General features: G+C 41.3%; 1 protein-coding gene across 1 annotated transcript in view; it reads right to left on the reverse strand.

Moving 5' to 3' along the window:
* LOC111149126 (Fraser extracellular matrix complex subunit 1) overlaps positions 1-26,921 on the reverse strand; it is a 405,997-nt gene that overhangs the window by 120,188 nt on the left and 258,888 nt on the right. The window contains exons 29-33 of the mRNA XM_022506058.1: positions 24,993-25,077; positions 21,693-22,019; positions 12,462-12,615; positions 6,285-6,463; positions 1,388-1,504 (exon numbers count right to left, since the gene is read on the reverse strand). Of these exons, the coding sequence (XP_022361766.1) occupies positions 1,388-1,504; positions 6,285-6,463; positions 12,462-12,615; positions 21,693-22,019; positions 24,993-25,077 (862 nt within the window). The remainder of the gene's footprint in view (positions 1-1,387; positions 1,505-6,284; positions 6,464-12,461; positions 12,616-21,692; positions 22,020-24,992; positions 25,078-26,921) is intronic.

A 26,921-nucleotide genomic window follows, 5' to 3' on the forward strand; every position in this document is an offset into this window, starting at 1 on the left:
AAGGAACAAAAGAGTGGGCTAATCACCTTTGTGATATCCTAAATTAGACAAGACAGATGTGATTTGCAAACATGCGACCTGAGGCCCTAAAGGTTAAGTAGCGTGAGAAGCTTCTAGAGGTCCACAGCTACATAGTGGGAATGGCACCACCGTCATTGGCTCCTGGCCCATTTTTCCCCTCGAAACCCAGAATAATACTGCATTAGCATTTGGCAAGAAATGTGTATGCACATTTTTCTTTACACTTTACAGAAAATTCTGATCCAAGTTCCTCCAGTCAGAATGATGAATTATAGACCTTATAGTGCTGCTGAATTATGATTTCTTTAAATTATGGTTTATGGTGGAAATGCCGATACCAGCTATTCATTAAAAACTTTCTGTTTCCCCCTTTATGTCTCTGTCATGCCCCAGACCCATAATTTCTAAAACCACGGCTGCTCTCTTTGTTGTGGCTCAGGGCTGATACACTACTTTGGAGTGTAATTATGTGGGCGCTAACTAAAATGTGAATCCTTTATGATTAATTTATGAGGTCTTATATGCTCGGGGCTCTGTCTAGAACAGGGGTTCTGGCTTTCCATACCCCCTAGATATGGGGTTACGTTGCAGCTGCTAATTGTCTGAACTAAGCTTCGTGTACCAATTTAGCTGTCACCTTGCTTCAAACCTTTCCATGCGCCCATACTCCTTCCTCACAGCACACAAGACCTTCCGTGATCGAGCTCACCAGGCTCCACATCCTCACGCCTCCTCTGCCTCCTACTGACCTGCTGGCGGTCTTCCCACCCATCACGTTGTCCTTCACCTCTGCGTCTCTGTATGTGCTCCTCTTACGTCTGGGAGAGCCCTGTACCTTCGCATCTCCGTTCCTTCTGACCTGCCCCTCGAACTTCCATTTGGGTAACTGGTACTTATTTCTCTGGATTCAGCAAAGGCATCCCTTTCTCCAGGAAAGTTTCACAGTAGGAAAACAAAACCAAACGCTCCTCACAGGGCTTCTAAAACACAGACCGACCGTTTCTCCAGCGAGGTGGAGCCGGAGCGGACTGAGCAATGACACCCACATGGTTCTGGTGAAATGGACACAAGCTCCAAACTCCCTCCAACCACTCAAGGAGGCCCCGTGACCTCCGGGATGCTCTAAAAAGGACAGAAGTGGTCGGCGGGAGGTTGCGGTGGATTCCACATCACCTTCCCTACGCTCTGGAATTTTAAATTTCTTATTCACGTCAACAGGAAATGTGTTCTCGAGGCTGGTTATTATTGGCCCCAGGGTCCACATTCTGAGTCACGCATTAACCAGACACAAAAGCAGGGTGCTCTATTAAACCCCAACAGCGTGCCTCCTCCAAGCGGAAACCGCGAGCCCTTCCACCCAACTCACAGTCATATGGAGAGATGCTCCCCGCGAGAGTTTAGGCACCCCGGGTGTCTGCGGTAAGATCGCAATGTTGAACGTGCGGCTCTCCAGATGTGTGTGGGCATCTGTGGCACTGGACACCTGGAAGGAAACGTGACACTGGTGAGCCTCTCATCCTCTGCTGGGCACAGCCTATTTGTGCGTGTTTGCTTTTCCCTCTTGAAACCATCTGTTTTGGAATTCTATGAATTTTTGCATTATGATTTTCATTCTGCTCTTCATTTCAATGCTAATGTTTTACTGATTATAAAAAAAAACATGTAATCATTTTAGGCAGTTCTAAAAATGCAGAGAAATACAAATAAAAACTAAAAAAGCCAGAATTTCACTAGGTAAAAATAGAAGTTATTAACATATTGATGCATTTTAGTTTAGTCTATTTTCTATACATAAGTGAAACTTTAGATACAATTACGTGTTCCACATTTTTACCAAACGTAATACTGTGATGTTTTGCTATTTCATTAAACAATCTTGAAAACATGATTTTTTTTTTAAAGATTTTATTTATTTGACAGACAGAGATCACAAATAGGCAGAGAAGCAGACAGATAGAGAGAGGTGGAAGCAGGCTCCCTGCAGAGCACAGAGCCCGATGTGGGGTTCGATCCCAGGACACTAGGACCATGACCCAAGCCGAAGGCAGAGGCTTTAACCCACTGAGCCACCCAGGTGCCCCGAAAACATGATTTTTGATAGCTACGTATCTCATTATAAACATATATATGACACATGATTTAGAAGTGATTTTTTTTCTAGTTCTTTAAACTTTATCCAGCATGGATAAGTACACCTAGACTATAAATGACAAATCTCAGCCTCATCACTGTAAAAGCGAGATTAATAACATTTACAATTAGAAGAAGTCACCAAATTGACCTCTTTTTGCTTCAAAATGCTAAAATATGATGCTTTGCCTATGCCGTAGCTCCTCTCCTCCCTCTGTGATTCTGAGCTGCCCCTTTGAGCCCTCCATCTCTCCTTTGTCTGCTCCACCACGGGCTTGTTACAAGACCTGCTAAGGCCGGAGTGGGCGTATGTCATATGTCGTCGCAATAACTCCACAGGAGAGGGGCGTGTTCTCTCACTTCCGAGAGAAAGCAGGAATGGCAGTCCTTTCCCTGTGTCTTCTCAAGTTATGCCCAACAGAAAAACTCTCTTCTCTATCTCCATCCCACCAGATGCCTGGAGATCAAGCTTTGGAATATCTACACGTTTTCAAGAAGACATCTTATGGTGTGTCATTATGAATAATTCAGTAACAATAGCTGTAATTCCCTAACATCTGCCACGGGCTCAGCACCCTGCTACCTACTTTTCAAAAGTTATCTTACTTATCTACTTATTAATCTATCTACCAATTAGCTATTATCTCCTATTTTAAAGATGAGGAAACTGAAGGGCAAAGAAGTTGAGCAAGGTATCTAAATCATGGTCAATAAGGGTCAGTGTTCAACCAGGTCAGCAGGTTCATGATCTTCCCACTGACCAAGATGGCTCAATTTGGAAGCTTTAGAATCTTAGGAAAGGGGAAAATATGCTCTATTTTTTGAAAAAAAAGAATGGAACGCCGTGTAGGTAGTGAAATGTGGACATACTACCAAGCAAAGAAATCACTTCTCGCTTCCTTAGTAAACATACCGGTGTGAAATAAACGTTGGTCTTTTCATACCGAAACCCCCAAGGCTGTTTCAACATGATCTGAATATACCAAAGCCAGAGTTCCCTCCTATGCCCCAAATGATGCAAATGTACATGCTTTCTTCTCACTGTGCCATACTCTATTTTTTAATGCCACTGCATTACATAAATCCCAAGTTTTCCATGCAAAGTAACAGATGGGGTGCATTGATGGCTCATGACAGCACATCAGCATTAAAATAGAATTAAATCCATGCAACTCATTGTATTGCATTTTCTGCTTTAAAAAAAGAAAAGAGAAGGGAAGAAAGAAAAGAATCATTAAACAGCACCTTTTTTAGTTTAAAATCCTTCTGGGACACTAAAATGATGAACGAGAGAAGTTGCAACCATTTATTTTCGCACACAGCTAGTGTCTGTGTCATTTCAAACCAAAAGATGAGGCAAGCCTATAAAAAAATGAGACTTTAAAATCACATGAAACTTCCACATCCAGGAGAACATAATCTCAGAGAGTTGTTTCACGTTTGCAATAAAGATGCCGTCCGTGCTCAGGATGCACTTTCTGGAATGCCTTCAGAGAGAGAGTTCACAAATCACCGGAGGAAACCGAGCTTGTTGCTGCATAATTGCTCCCTGTTTTAACCAAAAATAATTACTGCTCTTCTTACCAGACAGGACTCTGGCTGACTTTTGGCATTTTGGTTATTTTTTTAAAGATTATTTATTTATTTATTTGACACAGAGAAAGAGATCACAAGTAGGCAGAGAGGGAGGCAGAGGACGGGGAAGCAGGCTCCTTGCCGAGCAGAGAGCCCCATGCGGGGCTCGAGCCCAGGACCCTGAGATCATGACCTGAGCCGAAGGCAGAGGCTTAACCCACTGAGCCACCAGGGCGCCCTCTTTGGTTATTTTTAAAAATCAACTTCCAAAGGATGATTCACCACTGAGGATGTGTAAAGAAAATCCCACAGATTGTGAAGAAGATTTCAGGTCAGGGTTCTAAACATGTCTTGAGGAAAACAGTGAGGACTCTCCAAAGGGAACCACTTTCTAAGTAAGAATGTTCAGCCGCCGTGTCTCAAACTCTAGCGCATCTGTTTTTAAAAAAGATCAGTCACTTTTGCTTTTCTATAATTACCCGTTAGTAACCAAGTTGCAAAGGCAATCCAGTATCATTTTGAGCAGGTGAGGAGACTCCTTCCCAGGGAGGTGCCCCGTATGGAGAACATCCTCAGTCCCGACACCGATAAAGCAAAGGCAGATCTGAGGATTCCAGTTTGCTGAGGTGCCTTCTTATGATTGAAGTCTTTGCCTCCGTTCTGACTCATTCTCCGAGGACTGTGCAGTTCCCCCGGTGCTACAAAGGAGAACGCTAACTTGGCAGAGGGCGCGGGAGGCTTGCTCACCCCTGGGACGTTCCAGATGCTCAGGATCATCTCGTTTTAATACAGGCCAAGTTTAGCTCATCTGCTCCCTGGAAAAGCACCTCTTTTGTACTGTACATACTAGTCAGGCAAGGAAGACGTACACACCAGGCCTCAGGAACGGAATGGACGGCAACTTGAACAAGGTGGGCCACTTGCTGTGGCAGCTTATCCCCAGCTGGATTCATGGACAAAGGAAAAGCCTCAGATTCCGAGGGTCCCCAGCCCCGCGTTGGCTGATCAGCCCCCATGAGAGCTGCTTTATATTTTCTCTGACATTTTCCCAAATTCTTCTCCGCATCTACGTTTCGATGCTGTTTCTCATTCGAAGTTCCTCGTTCCTTTGCACTTCTATTCAAGTCTTTATTTCCAAATTGCCCTTGACGTAAGTTTTCCCAATTTTATTGATCTTTCCCAAGATTCGGGTTTTGTGCTCATTATCAGTTCTCCCATTTTATACTGAATGAATTCCTCTGCTTATCTTTGTGAATTCCTCCCTTTTGCTTTCCTTAGGTTTCTCTTGTCGTTTTGTAGCTTCGCTTAGTCCATTTATTTTCATGTTTTTCTGCTCAATAATAAGAGCTTAAAGCCATCAGTTTTCTTGAGTATTATTTTGTCCACATCATTTAAGTTTTGAGGAGTTATTTCCTCCTCATCAACATTTCTTAATAGTTTGCTATTTTGATGTCCTTTTAGAATGAGTAATTATTTAGGAGACTGTTTAAAAAATTCTAAATGGTTTGCCTTCATTTCTAATTATGTTTGATAAGTGCCAGAGAATGCGCTCAGTATAATTTCTTGTTCTTTAATTTATGGACGGCCTCCGTACGGTCTGTTTGTCTTAGTCTGCTCAGGCTACTATGACAAAAATATATAAACTGAGTGGCTCATGAGCAAGGGAAACTTATTTCTTGTACTTCTGGAGACCGGAAGTCTGGAGCAGGGTGCCAGCTTGGTTAGGTTCTGGTGAGGGATCTTTTCTGGGTTGCAGACCACTGACTTCTCATTGTGTCTCCACAGCAGGGAGCAGGGAAGCAGGGGCAGCGAGCTCTTTTGTGACTCCCGTCAGTGTACTAATCCCATTCATGAGAGCACAGCCCTCATGACCTCATCTGATCCTCATCACCTACTGAGGGTCTCACGTCCATATACCATTGCACAGGGAGGGGGTAGGATTGCAACATACACATCTCAGGACACAGACATTCAGTCTATGGCACTGGTATTTGCTCAAGCTTTATAAATGGCAGTAACACACACACACACATGTGACAGGCAGTGTTCACATGTTCCATACCTATTAACTCATTAAACCCTCGTAGTAGCTCTATTTTACAGATGAGAAAAATGAAGCACGAGGATTTCGCCAAAGTAATTTTCCCAAAGTTGTACAGCCAGCGCACAGCAAAACTGAAATATGAACCCACTGGGTTTGGCTGCTAAGCTTCTGATCTTATCATAAGATGGTAAATGTTCCAAAAACATTTGAAAAAAGAAATATTTTTTCCTCCATAGGGCACTGTAATATTTGGAAAAAAATGTTTTTGCTAGACACTTTGGCCATTATCTATTATAAACTCCCTGCCATGAGATGACTCTGCTTGTAGAGTTACTGTAAGACTGAATTGGGAGATTAGAAAACCTCTCAGTGCTATTAACTACATTTATTCTTCCCCCAAATGTTAATTTCCAGGCAACAGAGAAAATGACCCAAATTGCTTAAAAATAAGAGCGAGGGTTTTTATGAGACCATCCAGACATCAGAAAAGATGTCAGTCAGCCGCAGAGGGTACCTGGAAGAGGAAGGAGTCACTCTGGGCTGGGACTCCCGAGTGCCTGTACCACACGATGCCTTCGTTGATGTCATGCTGGGTGAAGGTGCTGGTGGGAGTTGCTGTCCTCCCATCAGGCAGGTGCTGCCCTTCCTCCGCGGGGCTATCCGCAGGCATATCAACCAGCAGGACCACCTCTCCTAGGAAAGCCAGAGTTAGTGAGGATCTCTGGGAAATGTAAAAGTTGGTCAGAGCTCTCATCTCCTTGGCTACTATGTATTTATCTGTCTTCCTTCCTTCCTTCCTTCCTTCCTTCCTTCCTTTTTCTTTCTTTCTAACAGAAATTAGGTACTCCTTTATTTTTAACCCAAGGCGAAGAAAAGTATGTTAACACAGAATTCAACAGGTATCATCAAATTCACCTCCAGACACAGAATTCCCAGTCTCTCAGCTAAAACACACTGAAAGTAATCCAAGGGCACTGCAGGTATGAAGTTACCGACTGTATCAATTAAGTCACATAAAATCGTGAAGACAGAAACATTCACGGGCTGCATGGATTGGGCACTGGATGGATTCATTTGTACCTGTAACTTCTGTGTAGCAGGAAATGAGTTCTAACCCACATGTTTTTAGTGTAAACACAATGGGAAATTTGAAAAAATTCAGAGTTACTCTTGGGAGAATTCTGTACAATGAGAATGATGTTAGCTGGCCCCGGGATGCCTAGGGTAGGGACTGCAGGAAGCACAGTATGCGATGGTTCAAACCTGGCTGCATGAGCTTTACACGGGCTTTGCAAGCCTCTGTTCCTCTTGGTAAAATGAGAATCATTCATGGGTATTTAAAAAGGATGCTGGTTATCCTTATCATTATGTTATTTCATCCTTCCTTTTTTTTTACGATTTTATTTATTTATTTGACAGAGAGAGACATAGCGAGACAGGAAACACAAGCAGAGGGAGTGAGAGAGGGAGAAGCAGGCTTCCCGCTGAGCAGGGAGCCCGACATGGGGCTCGATCCTGGGATCATGACCCAAGCTGAAGGCAGCCGCTTAATGACGGAGCCCCCCAGGCGCCCCTGATTTGATCCTTCTGAAGATGCTCTTATTATCTGCATTAAAAGACAGGTCTGTAGGCTCAGAGAAGTTCAGTAACTTCTTTAGGTTCACAAATGATATGTGAAGGAGTTGAGATTCGAATCCAAAGCTCAGACTCTGGATCATGAAACTCTGTCTCCAGTCACGGTTATTTTGTGTCCACAGTCCTGCATCTACCCCCCAAGAACTCCTCTTGTTTTCTCCTCCATCATTCCGTAGACCTCACTGGGATGGAAGCAAGGAAACCCAAATCTAAACGACAATCCCACCAATCTGGTTCTAACGCTTGCTCTCGACCGGAAGCTACTGTTTTTCTTAGAGTGAGATTGCAGATATGGAGGTGTTATGGAAACAAGTAAAATTTCACCAGGACAGTTTGCCCTCAAGTGTACACCAAACAGGAGAATGGATGAACCGCTGAAAACAGAAGCCACGTTTTCATGAAAATCCACCTAATAATAAATCTGAGAGAAGCCTCCGTACCACTCAGATGGTAAGAGGAGGGAAGGAGGGAGAGGGATACGTTCTCCAGCAGGACACCCAGATCTTAGTACACTAAGTGTACTACACACATTAGACAACTGAAAACACCCTTCAATTACACTAGAGCAATTTTCTAACTTGAAGGAAATATTCCTTCTAATATTTATAGGCCCTAAATTCAAATTCAAAATCAGCATAATATCCTGGATGGTGATGAAATACTGAAGTAAGGAAAAAGCCATCAGTAGTCTTCTTTATAAAATCATGTGTAGAATCAACTCACTCTAGTTTCCTTTTAGTATTGTTTCTCATTTATACCTAAGTCACAAATTCCGTTAGCCATCTCTCTCTGGTTCGACCCCTGTTCAGAATATACGTGCTTTTCCAGGATGTAGATTGTTTAGGAATGTGGGTACAGCTGCAAAATATTTGAAAGCAGACTTCTACAATGAAAATGTAGAGAGTAGAAAAATAGAAAATACTCAAATGCTAATTTCCTAGCTGTTCTTCTTCATAATAGGAAAACTAAGCAGACCTAATGAAATAAACCTGTTTTTCCAGATTTAAAAAATATTGCCATGTTATGCAGATGAACAGGAACCAGAGGATATTGACTAATCCCATAAATTTTGACTCAGATAATAGTAACTGAATGCATGTCAGGTGCTAGCTATCAGACTAGCCCCTTCAGGAATGGGGATTCAAAGATAAGCAAGGCGTAGTTCCTACCCGTAAAATCATTCCCCCTTAAGCAACCACAAGCCACTGTAAGATTTCAGTAGGGGAATGGCACGAACTGACTTAGAACACAAAACATATACGATCAGAACACAGGAGCCTATGACCGACCTGTTAAAGAGGCTGAGTTTTATTTTATAAAAATGGTAATCATAGTAATTAACATTTATGTAGACAGTTGGATCAATTGTGAGACAATGCAACATCCGGATGAACGGCAGGAAGTTTGGAAAGAAAGAAACAGACTTGAGAGTCACTAAGCAAGTGGAAGCAACAGACCTGGACACTTGTGGTTGTGAAGGGTGAGAGACGGGGAGGGACCCGGGAGTCCCCTGCTGACAGGAAGGGCAGCAATGCCCCGGATGCATGAGCAGGAAGGCGGGGGTGGGGGGGGGAGCTCAGCACTGGGTCTGCTGAATACCAGGTGCCTTTGTGCTAAGCCCATGAGGAGATGGAGAAGTATCAGTATTTTGTGGGGTCACCGCAGCAAGGTGAGAGCTTTTGTGTCGTACCCCACCTCTGCTTTTATTATGACAAATGCAGGCAGCTGACCTTGCAGACATATGAAATCCAGGCTTACAAGACAGTCTAGGTTTAAGAAAAGGAATAATAATCTCCACTTGGGATTTCCTGAATCCTGATGTCTACGGTTTAATCGAGAATTCCGAGGGGGAAATTTGATAGGTATTAAGAATTAGAATCTCACTGGAACCTCCATGAATTATTTTGGGATTGACAAAATTTGTATTAAAGCTTTCTTACTCGATGCTAAATAATTTAGAGTCGGCAATGTGTTGGATGAAGTCAGGTTTTCCCGCAATGATACTTAAGTAACTTCATTAAAACCATCTCATTAAATTTATTTTCAAACTTGTGAAGCAGCTAAAGGTACAAGTACTAATCAACTTGTCCGCACTTCTATTTGAGAGCAGTGATGAGTCTGCAAGTGGTGGAACCTGGGTCCGTCACACATTTACAAGCAATTTACGTTTGGTTCAGTTCCCCCGTCAGGTCTTCACAAAACGTCTAAAGCCCAGCTGGGACATTCTCAGGTGAGGAGGGAGTGCACAGTAGGTGGGGTGGCAGGGGGGAAGGGGTCCACAGATTCACACCTCCGCGACAGACAGATGTGAGCAGACCGGTGTGCACTGGGCTTCCAGTTCCCACCGCCGCCTTCACTCCTGAGTGCTTCTTAAGGGTAATGTGATTGGATTATTACTAATAGGGGGCTCTGGACACACAGAAGGAGGATTGTGTTCATAGGAAGAAGTTAATTAAGAGACTTATAGTAGGAGAGGGTCACAGGCAAGCCTACATGGCATTATCAAGCCAAAATGGCTTAAAAAACAATTTAATTCAGCACTGTTCTATTTAGAGTTAAACAGAATATTGGAGTATTGGGCTGTCTCTAGGAAATTAAATTTTTTGGCTTTTAATGATCAAGATAAAGGTAGAGAATTTAATACATCAAACGAGTCAAAGATTTTTAGGGCTGAAAAGGACTTAAACATTATCGAGCTAAAAATCAGTGGATAAAAGAACACGAAGTTGAATAAGGTCGGCAGACTAATTAGTAGCATTGTATCCACTTGGCCTCCTGGTTTTGATAATTGTTCCATTGTTCTATAAGATGCTACTATTGAGGGAAGCTAGATTAAAGGTATTCAAGGGCTCTTTGTACTATTTTTGCAACTTTTCAGTAAGTCTAAAATTATTTTAAAATAAAAAGTTAAAAAAAATTATCTAGCCTAACCTTTCAAAGAAAACTAAGGCTCAAAGGAATCCACTTGCCTTCCTCAAAGTTACACAACTATAATAAAAGACACCCCAGCTAGACCAATGATTTTATAATTATATTAATTCTTAATTAGATTATGCTTTTCAATGTCTTTGTTACACTGGAATTATTTTTATTTTTTTAAGTCTTTTTTATTTAAAGACTTTATTTATTTGACAGAGATGACAAGTAGGCAGAGAGGCAGGCAGAGAGAGAGGAGGAAGCAGACTCCCTGCGGAGCAGAGAGCCCAATGCGGGGCTCAATCTCAGGACCATGGGATCACGACCCGTGCCTAAGGCAGAGGCTTTAACCCACTGAGCCACCCAGGCGCCCTTAAGTCTTTTTTTTTTTTTTGAGAGAGAGAGAGTGTGTGTGAGTGGGGGGTGGGAGGGTAATGGGAGGGACAGAGGGAGAGGGAGAGGGAGAGAGAATCTTAAGCAGGCTCCACACTCATGGTGCAGAGTCTGATGTGAGGCTCCATTTCAGGACCCTGAACACACGGCCTGAGTTGTAATCAAGAGTCGGTTGCTTGGCACGCTGAGCCACCCCAGTGCCCCATTGCAATTACTTTTAAATTGCATAAAAGTTAATTTTTCCCCCTCACTACAGAAAATACGTAATTTTAAAAATCTGGAAACCAGAGAAAAACAGATTATTATTCCTGTGCTATTTAACATGCCAAGAAAGTTTTTATTTGTAGTGAATAAATATTTTTCACTTTGAAAAATATAATTTTCGTTTTCAGGTGATCTTTTTAATTCTTTTAAAAAACATACCTGCTTCTTCTTTTATTTTTATGGTCTTGGTTATTGCCTTACAGTTTCAATTCCTTCTTTTGTGTCTTTAAATCATTTTAATATGCTTGTTTTATAGTTTTTATGATTACTCCTTTGCTCGAAATCCTTAGAATTTTAAACATTTTGTTCATTTTTCTTGTGATACTGTGGATTGTTTCCTCATTTGTTCTGTAATTTTGAATTCTGAGCTAATCTTCAGTGGTTTGGGCTGTGAGAATTCTGAAATTCGGAGTTGAGGGTGGACATTCCACAACAGTTTCTACCAGTTTCTGCAAGGGACCCAAGAATTATCATTGGCCTGAGATTAATATTCATATGAATGTCTCAGCTTTGGGTTTCTCAGACCACGGGCAAGTAGAACTTCACCCTGGATCTGCGGGAGAAACAGGCCTGAAGTTCTTTCTTGGCAGACTTTTTTGCTCTACTCCAAGCCCTGGGAAACACAGGTTTTCTTTGCCATCTCTCTGGGCTGGTGCCCTTCTTGTTTTCTATTCTGTTCCTCGAAATGAAAGTCTTTCCAGAGTCCCAGTTTTATGCAAGATCTTAACTTTTCTATTTCTGCATGAGCATTACTTCTCGAGCCCTTGGGTTATGGGGACACATACAAGCCTCTCAGGGAAGCTGTTCCATCAGCTCACGCCCAGACTGGCTTTAAGCTCCTTCTCTGTTTGCTATCTGGATATTTCTCTCTATTCTTGAAAGGTCAGCCACGAGTACCCTATAATTCTTATCATCTTTTATCCAGCTTTTCTAGATGATGACGAGGGAAATATTTCCAAGTTATCAATCTCTACTATCTTGCTACGAGTGGAAATAACAACAAAGATCTTTAAAAATGTTCTTATGTAAAACTTTTTTTTTTTTTTTTTTTTTAAATCTCAACAAGAAGTCTGGCGATGTTCTGGAGGGGGCATAAAGTGGAGTGTGAGAGCCTGAGCTTCAAAATTAAACTGACATTATTAGCTATATATGCTGAAATGAACTACGTATTAGCAAGTTACTCTCTCTTTAAAATGAACCTATTTTAAAACTTAAATTTTGGATTTCATGTATACTAACAGAAAATTTAAATTTTGGATTTCATATATACTAACAGGTCTACATTACTTAGCATATCACCTGATACAGAATATGTGTACAGTACCACAGTTATTTTGATGATTCTGTGTTTAAATGAGATCTGTGAGGTATTAGAAAGTTAGTATCATTGGAATCACAACCTCGCTGCATGGCGTCATACCATAGCAAGTCCAAGATTGCTGGATACAATGATGAGATCACGAGAAAGGAAAAGAAAAGTTACCAAATTGTGGGTGGTCCTGGGTAATTTTGTAGATGATTTCTGAGGCACTGGCACCTGGAGCTTCAGCCTGTAAGATTCTGTTGGTAATCTGTAGCATCCCACCTTCTGGAACCCACACCATTGAATTAGCCACAAGCCGAAGACCTGCATCATTCTAGAATGAGGAAAGAGTACAGAGTTAAGCCCAAGCCAAAACAAACATATATATATGTGTGTGTGTGTGTGTGTGTGTGTGTACACACACACTATACATAATGTATATTATATACATTATTATATACAAATTCTATTTACAAATCATATATACAAATTTATAAATATATTTATATATAATATGTATTTTTATAAATATATATTTCTCTGTGTATATAAGTGCGTGTATACACATATGTATATATATATGTGTATATATATATGTATATATCAGCCCTTAAAAACTAAGTTATCAGGTATTATTGTTGCCAGCCATCATCTAATAAGAGGTATTCATAGCTCCAGAGTCACACTGTGGATTACGTATGTATATTGTGTGTAGACACATGTATGTGTATGTATATATGTACATATCCTATTTTTTTCCTTTACTTTATCATAAGCAAATAACGTTTTTCATTCATCCATTTCTTTCTTTCATTCATCCCTCTCACTGTCCCTCCACTCTCCCCATCCACTCATACTCAAGCACTATACACTAAGCACCTATTAGAGGCTGGCTCTCTTGCCAGAGGCCCGAGATATATAAGAATGCCTAAACAAGATGTCGGTTTGAGAACGTACGGTCTAGTCATCCTGCCACAGACAACTAATCAGGGCGTATCACAATGATACTGTGTAAGAGGCTGGAGCAGGGTGCTGTGGGAGAATAAAGGAAAAAGGGGGTTTCCTCTTTGGGGGAGGAATGCTCAGGAAGGCTTTCCTATGGAAATATCATTTAACTCTTGAATGACCAAAACATGGCCCTTCTAAGAGAGAAGTGATGAAATGGACTCTGTGCAGAGGGCCCAATAGAGGCAAAGACATGAGACAATGTCCTGTGTCTGGGCAAGAAGAATTTATGGGGCCAGGAGAGGGGTGAATAAGAAGGGACACTCTCTTGAAGTTGGCTGGAGGAGGGTAGAGGATGTACTAAAGGTCTCCATTTATCTTGTAAGCCCAGTAAAGTCAACACGCGTCTTCAGGGAAGGAAGGGGTATGAACAGTCTGGGGTTTATAAAGTCTCCATCAGCAGAAGATGGAAGGGGCTAGAACTGACATGTGTCTGGGGCTGTAGAAACCATTTAACAAATTCTTATAATGGCTCAGGTGAGAGAAGATGAAATAGTCATTGCCATGGGAACAGAGAGTTAGAACCAGTTTCCAGAAACACTAGAGGCCAAACTGACAGGCCTTGATGGCTGAAAGTGAAGCCTTAGAAACAACAGCTGGGAGAGCTGACTGGAAGAAATCACCTCTTTCGCCCTCCCGAGAAGGCAACCATTTTAATTGCTAAAGCTACTGTCACGAAAGTGCTACCATTCTTGATTTGCAAGGTGTGCGCCTCTTCCAAAGCCTCATGACTGACATTTTCCTTGGAAGGAGGTTAGTGAGTCTGTGTGTGTTCAGCTTTTAGTCTGTTTTCATACTTTAAAAATCAGTAAATCTGGGGTTCTAAACTAGGGCATTTCAATGGGGACGTTTTTATAAATTATTGTTATTACTTTCAAATATGCCAATATTTGAAACACCCCAACAGAGCAATACCACTCCCAGGAGGGGCAGATTCAGGGCAGAAGACAACAAATAGGCCTTTGCAGTCACTTGGCACGAGAGCATTTGCTCCCCACAAGAGGTGGTCCTGGCCATTTCACCACAGTCACCAGGGAACCGAGTCAAACAGTGCCCAGGAGAACAGCAGCAAAAGCACCTTCTATTATGATCAGTGCTCAGGGGCAAACTCCCTAGAATTTTCTCCCTTCACAATTGATACAGCATATTAGTTACAAAAACATCAAAATGTGCCAAGAATTTTCCTCTATACTTACCCCACCCCTGAATTCTGGGGGAAAAGTCCCAATTAACTCCAGCAGAGTTTCATATAAGATAATACACTCAGACCCATGCATCTTAATTGCCAGAAATCTCTCTAATAGCAGCCGCCTCGTCAAGTCTGATCATGGTTACAGAAATCAGTCATACGCCAACAACCATATTCTGGGACTGATAAGGCAACGTGGTTTTTCATATTCCAAGCAAGTAAGTACAGTGACCTGAATGCATGTCCCCAGATGTCCCTCCCACTACATTTCTATCTTGGCCACACTTTACCAATGTAATTCTCTAATTCCTGTGTGACTGTAAATCTTTAGGAGACAGTACTCCTTTTATGTCAGTGTTAGAACATCTGGAAGTGTTAGGCAACATCTGGAAGCTTATGACAAGTTAAGAATCTCAGACCCCACCCCAGATCCTAAATTAGAATCTGCATTTTATTTTTTTCACCAACTTTACTGAAGTATATTTGACAAATAAAAGTTGTACATAGGCAAGGTGCACAATATGATGTTTTGATGTACATATACATTGTGAAATTCAAGCTAATTAGGAAATCTATCACTCATGTAGCTACACTTTTGTGTGCGTATGTGGTAAAAACACTTAAGGTCAACCCACTCAGCAAATTTCAGGTATATGATACAGTATCAAGTATAGCCACCATGCTATACATTGTATCTCCAGAACTTATTTATCTCTGGTAACTGAACGTCTATATCCTTTGACTAACATCTCCCCATTTCTCCTACCTCAGCCCCTGGCAACCACCATTCTGCTCTGCTATTATGAGCTGGGCTTTTTAAGATTTCAAATATAAATGAGATCATGCAGAATTTGTCTTTTTTCTGTCTGGCTTATTTTACTTAGCATAATGTTTTTCAAGCCCATCTATGCTGTAACAAATGACAGGATTTCCTTTTTTTTTTTTAAGGCTGAATAATATTCCATTAGATACATAGATCACATTTTCTTTATCGATTTTTTAAAAATATTTATTTATTTATTTTAGAGAGAGAAAGCAAGCAAGCGGGGGTGGGGAGGAGCAGAGGGTGAGGGAGAGAGAGAGAACCCTGAGGCTGACCCCCCACTGGGTGTGAAGCCCGATGTGGGGCTTGATCCCAGGACCCCAAGATCATGGCTTGAGCCGAAATGAAGAACTGGCACTCAACCAACTGAGCCCACCAGGTGCCCCTCTCTTTATCCTTTTATTCATCAAGAGACACTTAGGCTCTTTTCATACCTTACCTATTGTGACTAATGTTACAATAAACATGTGAGTACATATATCTCTTGAGACACAGATTTCATTTCTTTTAGATATATACCTGGAAGTGAGGTTGCTGGATCATATGACAGCTCTGCTTTTAGTTTCCTGAGGACCCTCCATACTGTTTTCCATAATGGCTGCATCAATTTACATCCCCACCGAGAGTGTATACAGGTTCCCTGTTCCCAGTACCTTCACCAACACTTGTTATCTTTTGTCTTTTTGATAACAGCCATTCTAACAGGTATGAGGTGATAACTCATTGTGGTTTTGATTTGCATTTCCCTGATGATGAGTGATACTGAACATATTTTCATGTACCTGTTGGCCATTTTATGTCTTCTTTTGAGAAAGGTCCGTGCAGGTCCTAAGGCCACATTTTAATTGGATGATAAAGATGATGATTTTGCTATTGAGTTATCTGAGTTCCTCATATAGTCTAGATATTAATCCTCTATCAGATATATGGTTTCAAATATTTTCTCCCATTTGGTAGGCTGCCTTTTCATTTCATTGACTGTTTACTTTGCCGTACAGCTTTGTACTCTGATGTGTTTCCACTTGTATTTGAAGAGGATTCCCAGGGGATGTGGAATCATGCTAAAGCAGGAGAAGCAGAGCTCAGGAAAGAAATAGTAATGGGTCCAGAGTGGTTCTCCTGAACCCCCCAGACAGGTCTTTCAGAATATTTACATTGATAACTTCTGTTTCCAAATCATTTGTTTTTAATACATAAGAAGAAACAGACAACTATCTAAGGGAAAGAAGTATAATTCTTCCCACTCATTACGATGAAGATGGTTTTATCAGTTGTCTTCTTCTGGGAAAGAGCCCAATAAAGATTCAGGAAGAGATGAATAGAAGCCTATATATCATCTTTTCTATAGTTAAAGTGTCCAGAAAAGCCAAACAAATTTTAACGCATTTCCCCAATGATTCTGACATTTTGCAATTTCTTTATCTCCTTGTAGTTTTTTATCCCTTCTTCTACACAATGGTGCATATATCCCTGTAAGCTCAAGAAAGTAGCCATAAGATGAGCTGAATAATCTCCTGCCTAGTAATGTTTTATATGTCCTTCGGGGTACCACATTAGAAAGCAATAAAATCCCAAAAAGGGGTTATGGGGGCATAATCAAAAGAGTGCTTTAAATTAAATAGTTCTTCTAATTCATTTCATAGAACAATGGGCATAGGGAAATGTTGGCAATAAAGTTTGGCCATTATATATTGTGTTACAAATAAAAATATTAATGTTGTAAACCAGAAGTAAGGGCCTAAGCTTCTATCATTAGGAGGAAAAATCTCACAAATAAAATGAAAACTTCCTCCCCTAAAATAAATGTTGGGGCATACATGATGATTTCAAATGACAGTGTACCCTAACCCCAGGTCCAACTACTCAAGCTAAAAAATTTTAAAACTTAATCAAGTAGAAAAGGACTATAATTGGATATAATAACAGTCCTAAGATTTTATTTATTCTGTTAAAAAATGCCTTATTTTGCAAAGGTTCATTTATACCATAGTTTTTAAAATGCGGCCTTGAAGGACACTGTGGATTTTAGGGAAGGATCATGTAGGGTAGACGTAAAACGTGAAACTTGGATGCTATTTGCCAGGATAAAGGATGGAAAGATAATTGGACCGTTTTGGTGTTTGTCAGTGGGTGTATGCTCCTCAGAAGCTCTGTTCCTTCAGGTCAAGAATATAGAACCTTCTCTCCATGTAGATTTTAACTACATCATAAATAAAATTTAGTAATCAAGAACCATTTTTTGAATGTATACTCTGAGCAACACATCTTATAAGATGCCAAATTGAACAAGCTAAGTAAGTCCATAAAAGATGAAACCCTGGGGCACCTGGGTGGCTCCGCTGTTAGGCATCTGCCCAGAGTCCCGGGATCAAGTCCCACGTCCAGCTCCGGGCTCAGCAGGGAGTCTGCTTCTCTCTCTGACCCTCACCCTGCTTGTTCTCTCTCTCTCTCTGTCTCTCTCAATAAATAGATTAAAACCTTAAAAAAAAAGGGGAAACCCTGACATGTGGTAAGGATTTATTTATTTATGAGAGAGACTCTTATTCAAAAGCTTAACACTTTTGTGCCATACTTCTAGCTGTCACGAGCGCCCTCGTTATCAAGAGGCGTCCATGCCAGACAACCACTGGGAGGACAAGTTTTAAGAAACCGAAGGAAAGCACAACGGGGCCGCTAGTCACACACAAGCCTTACCGAGTTCAAACGGCCAGAGCAGACTTAGCAACAGAATTTTCCAACCAGTTCATAGCACGATACTTGGGGGATTTTCACATCAAAGCATTACCCAATGGCAGAAAGTAACTGCTCAAACAACAACAAACGAGGTCACAAAGATCATCAGATTTATTGCCAAAGTGGAAAAGGAGGCATGATTTCCGGAGATGCCTTAATTAATTAAAAAGAAGCTTGGCTTGAAAGACTGTCAGTGGAGAGAAACCACCAATAAGCTTTCCCTGCCTACATTTTAGCCCTTATTAGATGCCGAAATGCTTTAAAATCGTATCTCCAGTGGGCTCGGGTTTGGTAATCCACACAATTAATGAAAGCCTGTTCAGCAAGCTTTCTTTATTACCTTTTAATCTTCTTGATTTCTTTTGCCTCCCCCCACCCCAACAGAGCATGTTTCGACATCAGTCCTGAATCCATTTTCTCTTCAGCAACTCAACATAAGCCTGGAGGGCAGTAAATTTCCTCACTGCCAGGCCAAGGATGAAACTTTGGAGGAAGTGATGCCGAACTTGAGAAGCGAGAGTGGAGCCGACAGCTCCCACGCTTAGTCCCAGATAGGCCACCTCAACATCAGCAGAGGTGGCCTGAAGGCTTCTCAAGTGCAAGAGAGGATTCTAACGTAGGAACACAGGAACTAGCCTCACTCAAGCTGTTGCATCTCTCCAAAGATCTACCCATCCAACAAAAATGCGCTGAACTCCTATGATGTGCCTTGCTCAAGAGAGGAAGACTAAAAGCGTTGCTGCTCACACACAGTTGTTTTTTTTTTTTTTTTTTCTCTCTCTCTCCTTTCACCTGTGGCAGTGGGTAAAGTTTTCTACTGAACAACATTGGGATTAATTTGTACATCCATTCCTCAGGAATTAGACCTAATCCCCTTCACCATGACACTTAAACCACCAGGGAGACATCAGCCAGTAATTGGCCTGACTTCAAGTTTAATACACAGGCGGGCTCAGTGTAGGGACTTGGATGCCCACCTTCAGAAGTGGCTATCAGAATGAAATCAATCATGTCTGACTATACATGTACTGGAAGCCATTAACAGCTGAAGGAGTTTTTTTCTTCCTGGGCTCCGGCAGACTTATGATTATAAATAGCTTCACTTGTAACAAGATGTGGTGAGTCCAGAGGGAAGATTCCAGGAGGCTTAGGGCCCAGACTGCTTGGATAGGACATTGACAAAATGACTAAATTGCTGTCTCCACTCTGTCAATGAGGGGGATCAGAATATATATGACCAAAACATCGAAAAATATGGGCTAGAATGAAAAAAGCTATGTGGGTTAAGTGTGATGAGCCAGAACACACTTGAGTCGAAACCACAGCTCCAACAGGAAATACCTTTATAAAAAAATAAACATTTTTAAACTTTTAAAAATGTTTTTATACCTTTCTTCAGTTTCCCTTTTTTGGAAAATTAGAGATAATAAAAAATAATTGTACAAACATCCTGGAAGGATCATGAGGATCAAATGAAATAATTTACGTCAACATGACTAATCCAATAAAGGTTAAAAACAAAACAAACAAAAACACCTTCCACCCATAGTAGAACTTCTAATAGAAGAAATAAGGTCAGGGCGCCTGGGTGGCTCAGTGGGTTAAGCCTCTGCCTTTGGCTCAGGTCATGATCTCAGGGTCCTGGGATTGAGCCCCGCATCGGGCTCTCCGCTCAGCAGGGAGCCTGCCTCCCCCTCTCTCTCTGCCTACCTCTCTGCCTACTTGCGATCTCTGTCAAATAAATTAAAAAAAAATCTTTAAATAAAAAAAAGAAGAAGAAATAAGGTCATATGGCCCCGCTCCTAACCTTCTTCATTAAAATATTGTAAAAATCAATAGAAGAGATTTAAAGAAAAAGTACTTTGAATTCCTGAAAGGAAATACAGTATGTATTCATAAAATATCAGTATTACAGAGTCAGATTTATTAGTACGTCCTGATGGATGCTGGTTTCATTATCCCAGTTCATTGGCTTAGAAGCCATTAATTAGTTCACCAGACGGACACATAAGCACAACACTACAGGAGATGGAGTGATGGCAGGAGGAAGGAGGAGGGACATTGTAATACTGACACGAATCCCAAGGTATAAGTGCTACAAGAATTCTCAAGTTCTGTGCTTATGTCCTATTTATAAACTTTAATTTTTGCTTGTTTTGTTTTGGTAGTCAAAGCAGTTAAAATCCTAGACATACCTTCAACCTTAGACCCTAGCATACAAAATGATAGTGCCATCCACCAAACCGATCTCCAAATGTGGAGACTGAAACTACTACAGGAAAGGCAGCTGCGAGCGTTGCACTGAAATCCTGTAACAATCTTTGGAAGGAAACCAAGCAGGAGGAAAAGAAACTTTCTGTGTCTGTCTAGACTTCATCTCTTCAGAACTAAACCTCATCTCCCAGGGCAATTGCAAGAGGGTGATAATTAGGATTAGCTACAAGGTGGCTATCTGCCAACTCTGTTCTCATAATCAGCCTTCACTTACTCCCCTCTATCTCAGGCCACCATCACTGTTTCCATCAGCTGCAAATGATGAGACAACAGCCTGAGAACCTAGCCAGCAGACTATGTTACATCCAAGCTGTTCACCTTCGCAAGGCTCCATCGCAGAGACTGAACGATCTTCCATGAGAAACTGACAAGTCATTTCTAAACTGTCCTCGGTAAATCCATCTCTCTAGCTAATCGTCAATGACACTTTGGTGGCTACTGATATTTGGAATGAAACGTTCAAAAAAAATGATAAGTCTCCCAATCTACCACCATGGGAAAGAGCCATTTTTGCTAAAACAGAGGAAAGAGCTTCTAGCGAAATATCATCAAGTAATTAGTGGTTCTGAAAATGTTTTTCAGTAGGCTTCTTGGCTCTAGCATGGGTCAGCCCAGTCCCTAAACGTCACAGCCACCCCATTAATAGTATCCAAGAACATTCTATCTACTATGTGAACGAGTATTTTTAAAAGTGGTCATGTATTAATTTTAATATTTTAGAAGTACAATTCTACATTAAGCCCATGATTTCATATGCATTATTAGGATGAGGCCACAATAAAAAATCTGATACAAAGAAAAATATTAAGTAAATAATAGAAAAGATATTCGTGGGTATGACAAAGACATATGGAGGTGGCATGGGAATGACTCAGGCCGACAGGTGTTCCTGTGATTACTAAAAGAGAGAGTTTCCTCACCCTACTTGAGCTGGGCTAACAGAATGGCCGAACCCATCTTTTTCGATTCATTATGATCACCTATGAGCTTCACACTGCATGAGCTGTTGCAGAAGGGAGACAAAAACAGGGGTGCGCTTGATTCGTGTGATCAGACTTAGGCAGCAGACAAGAGCATCAGTGGACGATGAGGCATTTTTATGGCAGCAAGTCAACATAAAGGTATGAAAGTGTCCCTTGTGCAGAGAACATGGGGACAGGTCCTTCAGATCAAGGAAGCTCCTAACAAAACATACACTACTCCCTGAGATTGGGTATTGTGTTCTGTGAATCTCTGAACATTCTAAGTATCTCCGTAATAGATGTTTAATCAATGTTCGAATAAATACCTATGCATATCTTAACTTTATGAATATTTTAAAATAATATCATCGACAAAACTTCCTATCTAGGTGCAAGGAAACTGCCGCTCTAGGAATCCCACCTACCTGGGGCACCAGCTTCACACGGAACAGTATATTTTGAAAGGAATGCCCGTCGGTGGCCTGCAGGACTGCAACATCGGACACGCTCTCCGAGCCATCGTGAGCGTAGTGGAGAAGGCCCCTGGAGAGCTCATCCAGCCGGAACTGGTAGATCGGGGCTGCAGGGGACTGAAGGGTTTGGAGCAATTGGCCATGACGTGGCGGGTCAAGCACTTCGACCACGACGTCCTGTGGGTTGTCGTCATCTCGGATGTCAAGCAGCTGCGTCGTGATGGTCCCTCTCTCTCCTCTGCTAATACGGAGGGCCTCGTTTCTCAGCACATAGGGGGCCTGAGGAGTGGAAGGGAAGGAGGAGAAGTCATTTAGCAGGAAAGAGGGCGACCCGGTGGACTAGATACCGTTGTGCACAACCTAATTGATGATTCTGTGCTATTGAAGGGAACTCTTAAAGCTCCAGCAAAGTGCCAAACGGTGGCAGAGTCAAAGGATTTGTCGGAGGTGTGGGCAGTTGCAGTAGCCAGAGCAAGTGAGATTACTTCATACTTCGGGTTCTGGAGGCTTCTCAAGCCACTTCAAGGCCATCATATTCACCAGAGGAAACGGAGATGAGCCTTGTTTCCAAGTCTCTGCTGTCTTGATTTACACTCTATCCCCTGCATTATAACTGAGATCAGCCCAGAGTCAGGGATCCCAACCAGTTTTCTGCATCCAAGAGAGAACAGTAAGAGGCATGGAATCTTTTCACTGGGGTTCGGGGTTGAGTACTTCCCTCTAGTGACACTGCAGTATGCTGAGTTGGGGTAAGATGTTTCTGATTCTGAATTCATGTCATATCTGGTCCCAGGCAATAATTTTCTTGAAGCCATCTCCTCCATATCTTGAAGGGCCCACCCCAGCTCAGGTTTTAGAGCCCAGGAAGATGAGGTCGGAGAAAGACAACCACCTGGCTAATCCACGTGGCAAATTTTCAGATGTTTTTCTTGGGATTATCAGGTTTCCCTTCACCAGTTGAGTAAGCAAATACAATATTCTTTCATAAAGACAAAAGTTAATGAACCACAACAGAAAAAATTACCAACCAACCAACCAACAAACAAACCAAACCAAACAAACAAAACAAAACCTGAGGCCAAAAGCCAAAGAAAATATTATCTTAGTTTTGTATATCGTTTGAAGTTGAACCATCTAGGACTTCTCTCAGCATATCGCTTTCTTTAGTCCAATGGTTTTGTTTTAAAACTACCTCTCTGGCCTCCTGGAAATTTCAACATCTATTAAAGTAATGTCTAGCTAATGTATCATTGTAATAGTCACATAGTAGGAAGATAGAGGACAGCTACCCCTCAGAATTCCCAAGTGAGAATGCAGAAGCTGTGATTCTAGATACGTGGGAATGAAGGGCCCCTTGGATTCTAAAAGAGGAGAGGTCAGAAGGTGATGTCAACATCCATAAATGGAAAAGATCAAATTAACTTGCATGAGAAAATCTCCAGGAGGTTCAAGACCATATTGAAATATCACAGGACTGTAAAGGAACAAAAATAAGTTAAAATTAATTTTTAAAACTCCATTTTAAAAAAGTTAAAATGAAAGAAGTTTCTCATATAATAAATAAAATTTAAAAATGCTGCCACTATTTATTCGCTTGATTTGGGGAAGACAAGCAAACAAAACTTAGGGAACCATAGGAGCTCACTGTCTGAGATGAGAAAGGCACTTGCCAGTATCTACCCTAAGTCTCTAATTTACCTAATTAGAGTTACTATATTAACACAAACAAAAAGAACAAAATAAAACTTCTGAGTTTAGGTACTGAGAAATTTTAAGCCAGACAGTCCTCAGGCCTGATGTAGCCCTCTGGCCCATATTTACAGAGAACACATGTTTTCATTTTTGGTTTGTTTTTGTTTTTGCTTTTAACATGTTTTAGTTTCAATTAAATTAAAACAAAATTAATACTCTTAGCCCAACAGTGAAGTCAAATGAATATCAGATCAATTTCTAATCAACCCTCAACTTCCGGCACCCCTGAAGTAAGAATGCCATCAAGAAGAGCAAAGTTGGGGGCGGGGCGCCTGCGTGTCTCAGATATTAGGTGTCTGCCTTCGGCTCAGGTCATGATCTTGGGGTCCTGGGACTGAGCCCCTTGTTGGCCTCCCTGGAGGAGTCTGCTTATCCCTCTCTCCATGCCCCGACTTGTGTTCTCTGTCTCTCTCTCTCTCAAGTAAATAAATAAAATATTAAAAAAAGGAAGAAGAACGAAGTTGGCCTGTGAACACCATCCGGGAGTCACTTCTGGGTTATGTCTGTTATCCACAGTCCATGGTCTTTTCATATTTGGACCAAAATTTAAAAAAAAATTAAAACAATAGTCTCATGTCTATCCTTGAATTCATGACTAACACTCTACAGAGTTCTGGATATTTAGGTATCCTTGGTTCCCCATGCTGATATCCCACTCTCTTACTGTTCACAACTTAAGACTAGATCTCTCCCCTACTCTCTTTGCATGTTTCAGCTGCTGAATCCCTCAAGCTCACTCAGACCCTCTACCACTATCTGTATTCTGGACACATAAGTACATTTTAACAGAGATGAGTGATGGGAACAGAGGCGCCATCACACTGAGTTTTATAGCATCTACCATGATGTCCTCAGACTTCTGTCTGGCTGGTGCCCACATTGGCACCCCATGTAAGTACATCCTTAATCAGATGCTCTACCTACCGCAAACTGATGGGAGCACAGCCCAGCTACAGGACAGATAGGCAAAAGTAGCTGAGAATAATTTCATACTCCTGAGAGAGAAATATTTAGGCAAAACAAACTCATTTACCCAAGACTAAGAAAGTCTTAACAACTGGAACAGTTTCAAATTATCCTGAAGGGCTCATATCATACTCAGGAGAGTACAGTAAGGCACCATAAGTTAGTGGGTAAGAACACAGACTCTGTGGCCCGATTTTCTGGGCACAAATCTCAGCTCTTTATTTATTAGCTATGTCACCATAGACAAGTTACTTAACTTCCCTGTGACTTTAGTTTCCTTCTCTGCAAATTGGGGAAAACAACACCCCACAGGGCTATCATAAGGATTGAATGAAAAATACAAAGAAGAATACGATAGATGTATTAGCAATTAGTTGTTGCTGCTGTTCTTACCCACGAGCACTAACAATTATTCCAGTAGTATTTCATGGAGAACCTGAAACTAGCTTAATTGAGGTTATTTCTGCTATAACTACTGGAAAGAAACCTTGATTCACAAATGCGAAAATATTAATTGTGTGGTAATGTCATTACCTGTGTTGAAAACGCTTGTATGTTGATCAGCTGTGGCTCAGAGAAGAACTGCTGGTCACTAATTTTCAGGGAAAAGTAACCTTTCCTAAAAGATGTCCCCAAGAAAGGAATGAGAAAATGCAGTCATTAGTCTCTAGAAAAACAAGATTAAAAATATCTTCAGCTTATGTGCATGGAAGAATTTGGATCAAAGCACTACCATGATACAATATTCATACTGTAAATAAAAGTAACCAGATGAAGATGAACATAGTGACATACAGGTAAAACTATGATGTATTCTCTGACCTCAATATAATGTAACAATTCCATAAACTTTTTAGTTTTGATTTTTCTAAAATGGCTACATAAATGTTTGAAAAACCAGTTTTGGACCCAAGACATAATAATGAAAAACAAAACGAAGGCTAATGGTTAAATTGGAGAGAATGGAAAGGAACTATCAGAGTCTCTGATTAGCTCTCAGTGATTCCCTCCCTCTGCAAACCCTCCCTCCAACCTGTCCCCAAATCACGTGAGTGAGCCCCCATAAATGATTCTGCAGTGTTCATATTACCTGACTCTATCTACCTGGCCCCCATTCTAGCCACACACATATACAATCAGTGTGGACGGGACGAGGGGAAGATTGCCGATTATTCCCTGGAAATCTGCAACTAGCCTGAGAGCCCCCATTTGATGATGCAGAAGCCACAGTCTACCACGATGAGATGTGGAGCAAGCCTGTCTGCAGGGAAGAGGTAAATGAAGCCTTTGAGCAGTGAGACATAGAGACAAGAGGCAGAGCTGAGTCCTGCTTCTCGTTCCTGGTCCTAGCTTCTAGGCTTATCCGGGAAGCCCAGGTGTCCTTGATGTGTTAGAGATCTGAGCCATACCTGCGATGTTAAAACAAGCCTCACAATTTTGTAGGCTTCATTACTTGCAATCGAAGATAAAACAAAATAAGGCTCCTTCTTTGCTGTGGTTTTACTTCCTGTAAGAGTGTTGCTCCAGAGGCTTCAGAGACAACCAGAAGGGAAGGGAGGAGCCACCCACCTTCAAAGCCAAGCCAAGCACAGAACTCAGAGTAGACTGGGAAGACGTGGTTAACGCCTTACGAGAGGTTTTGAGCTCTGGTCGACTATAAGGACCACAATTTTAAAGGTTCTCTTTTTTTGATTTTTTAACTTTTTTATTATAAAATGCATCATACATACCAAAGAGCATATAAAACACATAGATTTTAAAGAACTAGAGAAATATCAGTGTATCCACCACCTGAGAAAAATGTAAGTTAACTATTTATGAGAATTGTCAACTCGATTTTTCTTCCATTGAGCTTTTGCAAAATGGTGGCTGTTTATTTAAAGAGCTAGATAGGTCTATTCAAATCCACAGCTCTAACAATTTCCACTACAAAATGCTTATTTCCGGAATTGACCATAGTTACTACAAGCTAGGAGTATATTATTCTTCAGAATAGTGGAAAATTAGGTACTTAGGGCTTGTGAACATAGAACCTCATAGTTTTTTAGTGGAAAAGTATGACTGGAAACTACAATTTAAAGGTTCTTTAAAAGGTCTTCTTGGAACTATCACTGATACACAAAAGAATGTGGATGGATCTCAAAAGCATATGGCAAAAACCAGAAACAAAAGATTAGTACTGTATGACTCCATGGCTAGGATATTTCAGCAAAGGCAAAACTCTTTAAGAGTAAAAAAACAGATCAGTGGTTGCCAGAAACTGGGGGTGGGGGTGGGGGGGGGGGGAGGAGGCGGGAATGAGTCACAGTAAAAAGGAGAGCTTGGGGGGACGGTTGATGAAACTGTCTCAAACCTTGACCGCAGTTGTGGTTTCAAGACTGCCAGAATGTATCCATTTGTTAACACTCATAGACCAGTAGACTTCAAGATAGGGGATTTTACTGAACCCAAATTATACCTCAA

This window comes from Enhydra lutris, unplaced genomic scaffold (assembly GCF_002288905.1).
Source record: "Enhydra lutris kenyoni isolate GAN:26980312 unplaced genomic scaffold, ASM228890v2 scaffoldscaffold21, whole genome shotgun sequence".
NCBI classification, from domain to species: Eukaryota; Metazoa; Chordata; class Mammalia; order Carnivora; family Mustelidae; genus Enhydra; species Enhydra lutris.